This window comes from Nestor notabilis, unplaced genomic scaffold (genome assembly GCF_000696875.1).
Source record: "Nestor notabilis isolate BGI_N333 unplaced genomic scaffold, ASM69687v1 scaffold24110, whole genome shotgun sequence".
NCBI classification, from domain to species: Eukaryota; Metazoa; Chordata; class Aves; order Psittaciformes; family Psittacidae; genus Nestor; species Nestor notabilis.
This window is the reverse complement of record NW_009912875.1, coordinates 99,385-106,068: the sequence shown is the minus strand read 5'-3', so window position 1 is coordinate 106,068 and position 6,684 is coordinate 99,385. Positions and strand designations below refer to the sequence as shown.

The 6,684-nt window shown below is 42.0% G+C and overlaps 1 protein-coding gene across 1 annotated transcript in view; it reads left to right on the top strand.

Annotated features, from left to right (window-relative positions):
* Positions 1–4,469, top strand: part of LOC104411331 (putative bifunctional UDP-N-acetylglucosamine transferase and deubiquitinase ALG13) — a gene marked incomplete at its 5' end in the record, with an annotated part of 22,521 nt that extends 18,052 nt beyond the window's left edge. The window contains 3 exons of the mRNA XM_010021728.1: positions 2,307–2,347; positions 3,185–3,368; positions 4,204–4,469. Coding sequence (XP_010020030.1) covers positions 2,307–2,347; positions 3,185–3,368; positions 4,204–4,469 — 491 coding nt within the window. The remainder of the gene's footprint in view (positions 1–2,306; positions 2,348–3,184; positions 3,369–4,203) is intronic.
* Positions 4,470–6,684: the final 2,215 nt, after the last annotated feature.

The window sequence follows — 6,684 nt, the reverse complement described above, 5'->3', positions numbered from 1 at the left end:
TCCTGCTGGTGTTAATCTTGAATATTCAGTTAGTTCTAAGTCCCTGCTGCAGTAGTACCACTTTAGATGATACCATGCACACATCAGGGTTAGTGGTTTTCAGCTTTAGTTGAATGCCCTTAACTGAGGCTTCTGGCACTTGGAAGAATTGGGTGTTAAGTGTGCTGACAAGAATCTGGAGTGGATGTGGATTAATAACCTCTTCAGACCCTGCCTGTAGCTCTTCAGCTGAGTCACTCCATGTAATACTGGCCATGTCCTTCTTGGCATAAACTCCAGAAGCTTTTTAAAAGGATTTTAAGGTTGGTAGTTAGTAAGTCATTGCATGTAACACTTACGTTGTCACACTGCTGTAGGATAATCTATATGGCCTTTTAAGTTCAGAAATCCAGAAGCTTTGGAGTGTAGTACAGAGTATGTTGGTACACTTGACCTAGAGTTCTGTGTGCTTTGCTAAAGATACTTGCAGGCCTGGTATAAGATTGGGAATGTGACTTGTCAACAGAGTAATCCTGGACTTGGGAGGAAAACCCGCTGTGTGCCTTAGTATTATTTGGTACATCTGCATTTGTTCCAGTTTTCAGTCTCTTGGCTGTTGTTTTAGTGGTGCTTAGGGCTTTGGAAACATGTTTATTAACATGGTGGCTTTAGATGTCCACCCCTTTCCTGCTTTCTTGTGCTTGTATTTGAAGGAGCTGTTGATAAAAGACTGCTTGGTATTACTGTGTTCCAGAGACTGCAGTAGTGTTCAGGACTGAGCAGAGCTTCCTATCAGCATAGCAAAAATTCTGTCACATTTTTTGTCCTTCTTGCATTGTGAGATGAGATTTTTCAGCCTTCAACACGGTCTTTATGTTTCCATCTCAGAGTAGTTAACTTTTTTTTTTTTTTTTTTTTTGGCTTAGCTATTGCTTCATAAGGTATTCGTGTTTTACTGAAGATTGACTTGATTTCTAGACATCTGAAAGAGAAATATAAACAAAAACTGGTGTCCTACTGTCCTGGCTTCTGTTCCAGCATTCCACAGACATCAGTATTTCCAGTATCAGTTTGTCACTTCAGTCTCCCAGCTCTTCCTTTGTACTGTTATCACTCCTGTGAAGCAGCTGTTTCATTGAGCTCTTAGGCTTGTTTTGCATAGATTTGCATAAATAATTGAAGAACAAAATCAGATTAAAAAAAACCCACCAACAACTTGTTCCACATGTAGATGCAGTTTCAGCTGGATACTAAGAAAAATGGCATTTATGTGAGGCTTTGGGTTATTTTTAGTGTTTGCTGGCTGTGGTCAGTGTCACAGCCAAATCACCAGCACTTTGGGGAATTAAGCTTAATGCTGTCAGATGTAAGGAAGGACCTGTGTGCACTTCCTAAAATAGCAGCGTGGATTGTTGCCCTGATCAAATGTGCTGAGCAGTGAAAAGAGGTGAGAATTGGCAACAGCAGTGGAACAACAAATCCTATGTATTTCCAGGTTGGGGTTTGCATTTCTGATGCTGTGCCTACCTGCAGCAAAATGCAACATGCAGGGCTGGTACATGTATTGGATGGGTGGAGAAGGCAGCAATGTGGAGCCAAGGTCTAGGGGGGAAAGGGATAGGCAGAAGATGGTCTGTGGTAACTCTGCAGGTGTTGTCCAGCTGAAGTCCTTTGTGGCTTGCTCCTTTTGAGCTGTCTCCCTGCTTTCCCTTTCAGTGTCCAGTGGTACTAAAGCAATGTCTGTGTGCGTGCACTCACATGCAGACCTACTGCTGTGGAAGAGGTAACTTGCTTTTCCAGAGCCTTTAAAACAGATCTGTATTTGAATCTGAGAAATCAGTAGTTTTTCTGAGAACTGCATCATAGGATTAAAACACATTTCTTTTTTTCCTTTCAGTGCTCAGCTTTAAAGGTTTAAAACTGCTTCACTATTTAGGACAGTTGGAAATGTGTTTCCAAGTTCAAACCCCTGTTGTTCTTGGAGCATGGTTTCAAAGTTCCTTCACACATCTGTGATTGCTTCTCAGTATATTATGTATTTGCCTGAAGGCAAATTATTCAGTACATGGAAGACAAGTAAGAAACTACTTGCAAGAAAGCAGGGAATGGAGCACCCTTGTCAGGAAGGGGAAAGAATTAACATAATCCTTAACTCCCACCCCCCGACGCCACCCCCAAATTTCTGACTTGATACAGCAGTTGGGGGTACCCTCAAAACTAGGTCAGAAGGTCTTAAGAGTAACTTAAAATGCTCTTAATGTGCATAAATTTCTTTTGCTTCTTAGTTTGTACTTTATGTTCTTTAATGTCACATCCTTTAATTTCAGATACAAAGGTCTTGCGGTACTATTTTAATCTGGGATTGCAAGTAAGTGCTTTTAAAATGTACAGTAAATTGCCTGCAAAACCTGCTGGTTTTCTTGACAAATGCACTGATGTATTTGAGACTTCCCAGGTGTGCTAAATGTGCATCCTGCATGTTTGACTTTATATATATAGGCTTGTTTGCTGGAGATTAAAGTATAGCTTAGGAAGTGAAGCTGTAACTCAAAATGTGAAGCACACTAGCATGTATGTTTAGTTGTTTTACTTTGGCTTGTGGTGGTGGGTTTTTTTCTTCCTTTTGTTTTTGTAGAGGATGGTGGATAAGTATTGTTCTTTCCATGAAGATGTAAGGGGAGGAACCTGAGCCATTCTTAAGAAAATTTGTGTACTTAGACATCAAAGACCATGTAGAGATGTGTGTTTTGAGTCTTCTAGGACTTGTACAGTTGTGTTCAGACTGGTTGGCACCACTTGTCTGTGTTCTGGGAACTCTTGCTCTGCTGAAGAATTGTCTCTGCACCAGCAGGCATATGTGGTGTCAGTGCTGCTGCTTAGGGAAGTAAAGGAAGTCATGTCAGCTTTTGTGGCTGAAGAAATAGGGAAAACTTTTGTGATAGTTTTGAAAGGTGGGAATCTTCTTTCTCTGTAGAGCTTTCTGACACAACAGCAACTTGTGAGGTGGCTGCTGCTGCAGGTATTGCAGTGTTTTTTCTGGTAGGCTGTATCGGGGTGTTTTGGCGTGTGTAGTATCTTGAGGATCTAGGAAGGAAGAAATGCACTTCTTCCTAACTTTAGATCTGAAGCTAGCAGTGATTTGGAAGAGGGATGGAGAGTTCATGGTTGTATGAGTGACCTTGCATCATTTTTCCTTTTCTCAAAGTACTACCATCAGAGCTATTGGCCTCCCATGATGTATGTAGAGCCAGTGCTGCCCCCATCACCTCTGGAAGTTTATCCAGCATATACAGAGCCAGCTCCTGTCCTAGATCAGTCAGTACATCAGCTCTACACTGATGCTGGGCGAACTGAAATCCACCAGGTTCCCTTGGAAGCACCTGCAAACGGTTGGTATTTGTGAGTACGAGTCCACAGACAACAAATGAGAGTGAGGGAATAGGTTTTCAGAGCTGTTTGCCTGCAGCTTTGCTATCCTATAGGAAGCATGAGGTTGGAAGGTCATAGAGTAAACCTTGTAAGGAGTTATCCCAAGTTCCTCTGCCGTCTGTGGTATTTTGTAGTATGTCACAGGCACTGATGTAGCCACCAATGTGTCAAGGGCTTTCTAAAGCCATAAAAAGGAAGAAGGAATCCTTTCTAGGCCTGAACCAGGTATGCTAACTTTAACTTGGCAGGACTCTTTCTAAAACTCTGAAGGAGTGTTTTTGCTTCCTGATGAGCAGAGAGTCAGGGTATCAAACCAGAATGCCTGTATTCTTAAAACTGAGTTTTGGCAAGCATTCCAACTTAAAGCTTGTACATTCACTTGGCAGTAAACAGAGTATTGTATTGAATGAGGAGAAAGACTTAATTGCTCTGATGGTGCTTTGGCCTGCTCAGTTTGAGTGGTTCTTTTGCATAGATTAGTGTCATATGGTCCGACATCAAATAGGGAAGAAGATACTGGCTCTCTACCCAGAGTCCTTGAAAAAGCTGCCACTTGGAAGTAGAATGCTACTGAGCAACGCTTGAACAGAGTTTTGTGAGCAAGGTGTCCTCTAGTCTAACTTAGGACCCCAAATGATTTTGCCTCCTCCATTAGGAGGGACATCTATGGGCATAAAATTGTCATCTAAATGGATTATTTCCCTTTGGGCCACCAGAATAATGCTGTCTTCATAGTAATGAAAGTCTGCATAAACAGGCCATAGTTATGGTGTGTATTTTGTTCTGTTTTTTAAGGTAACTTTCAAAACGGAGAGGCTCCAGCCCTGCCCTATGGGTCAGTGTATTACCCAGCTGTGTCAGACCCCTTCAGCCAGCGGTCTCTTCCTGGGTTTGATTCTTTAGTACCTGCCTATCACTATGTTAGTACCTGGCATCCAGCAAATCCACCCTATGGAAATTCTCCACAGATTGCTAATGCTGCGAGTTCTGGACCACTGCAGCAAGTCAGCTATATTGCCTCACCTAACCCTGCACCTCATGATGTGCCTCAAGGAATGTAAACCAGGGAGCTATAAACTCACTTCTTGCTCTTGGTTTCTTTGTTTGTCAGATATGTTAATATTGTTTTGTAAATCTTACCTTGTCTTAATGGGCTGGGTCAGTTGATTAAACTACACTCAAATTTCATGTCTCTCTTTAGATTTATGCTGGTGATCTATGACTTGATGTTTTGGTGGATTATGTAGGAAAGCATAGGAAAAGAGTGTACAGAAATGATAATGCAGGGAACACAAAGCTTGAATTTGACTATATAAAGTACGTATAATAACCTATGCTATCTCTAAATGAAGTACCTCTGAGGGGTTGCACTGGGACACTTAGGGACGTGATTCTTGTTTAGTCACTGAAATAGGCTGCAGTTACACCTGCAGCCTAAAAATTGGGCACAGGGTCATTAGAGGACAAAAATGTTTGAAAGAGATTGGCTTTCTCAGATTCAGCAAATCAGTGCTGCTTTGCCACTAGTGGTCACATATTTGTCATAGCTCTATTCTGCCTCATTTTGTTCTGTATAGGTTTCATGACTCTTGAAAGTGTAAGAAAACTGTTTGAATCTGTTGGATATTGCTCTGTGTTTGTAAGATTTGGTTTTTGGAAGCTGCTGCACAAATGGTGGTGGTCTTGGTGTTTGCACTGCTAGCGCAAAAGCATCGAACACATGAAAATGAGCGGTCATCAGGGGATGAAAATGTTTGAAAGAGGTTGGCTTTCTCAGAATCAGCAAATCTATGCTGCTTTGCCACTAGTAGTCACATATTTGTAATAGCTGTATTCTGCCTAATTTTGTTCTGTACAGGTTTCATGATTCTTGAAAGTGTACAAATACTGTTTGAATCTGTTGGATATTGCTCTATGTTTGTAAGATTTGTTTTGTGGAAGCTGTTGCACAAATGGTGGTAGTCTTGGTGTTTGTTTTGCACTGATAGCACTAAATAAAAGCATTGAACATACGAAAATGAGTGGTCATTTATCACTGGTAGGTTACATTCCTGACGAGTAGGCATCCAACAGCCTGGACTGAAGAAATGTAGTTGTCTTGTGTGGGATAAAGCTGCTCCAGCCTTTTGTGAGAAAGTAGCAAAAGCTTTCAGCGTGAGGAGAGCGTGGAAGGGAGTAGCTGTGTTTTTGTTGGTAAGTTTAGGAAGAAAGCTTAGGAGTATCTTTGCATGTGAGTTGCAATTCTTTCAAAGGAGTGTCTGCACAGGCTCTGTCCTTGATAGAAACTTGCACTGTACATGCAAGACCAACAAGAAATGGGTGTGAGCTGGGCCCTGCCTGTAGCCCTGGCACATCATGGTGGCAAAGTCCTGTCCTGGAGTAACAAGTGCAGGTAATGCTGCTTGGTTCCAAAGGCCCTGACAACCATCAAATATGCTGATTTAACAGAGCTTTAATTCTTTGTAGAGACAGTCTTCTGACTGACTCTGACTCTTTTCCAGGTGATGGTGAATTCTGCAGCTATCTCAACCTCTACAGCTGTTTATGCTGCTCCAGCTACAGGCTTCTCCTCAAATTCTGCTGCCTCCACTGCAGCCAGTGCCACAACAGCAGTTCCCCCATGAGCAGCAGTCCAGCCGGTCATGGTATCTCCCCCTCTATAGGGAGGCCAGGTAGAGTGTGCATGCTACAGCGGTGGACATGGATGTCTTAAGATTTCAGTTACGTCTTCCCCTCCTTTCCCCTCTCCCCCCACCTATCCAAGACAAATGTTAACAGGCTTAAAAAGTCAGCTTAGGACTGTGGCATAATCGTCATTTGCTGAAGTTGAAATCAGCTCTATGGGCCCATGCTCCTGGTCAGTGATTTTCTTATTTCTTTGTACATGACTAAGTGATGTTGAACATGGATACCGACTGCAGAAGTGGGAGGGGAGCAGTACACTTCCTTTGGTATCCATTTTTAAGTATCCATACAAGCAAAAACAGTAGGAAAAAGTGACTCCTTAAAACTTTAACTTAAATTCAAGCAGCACTTTTGGCATTGGTCCTATTTCCTTAGAATTCTTGATGTATTTTGCTTATGAGATGATGGCAATAGACTCCTGCTGGGAGGGTTGCAAGCTTTGCTTTTGGGTTGCCTCCTCAAGTCTCTTAATTACTGTACATGTAACTTGGCAATTTAATAATGGTTTTTCAAGATGGAAGAGCCAGTTTAAAAGTCAAAACATGATGGAAATGACCCCTGAGTAGGTAATTTGATTGTAAGCTGCTGTGC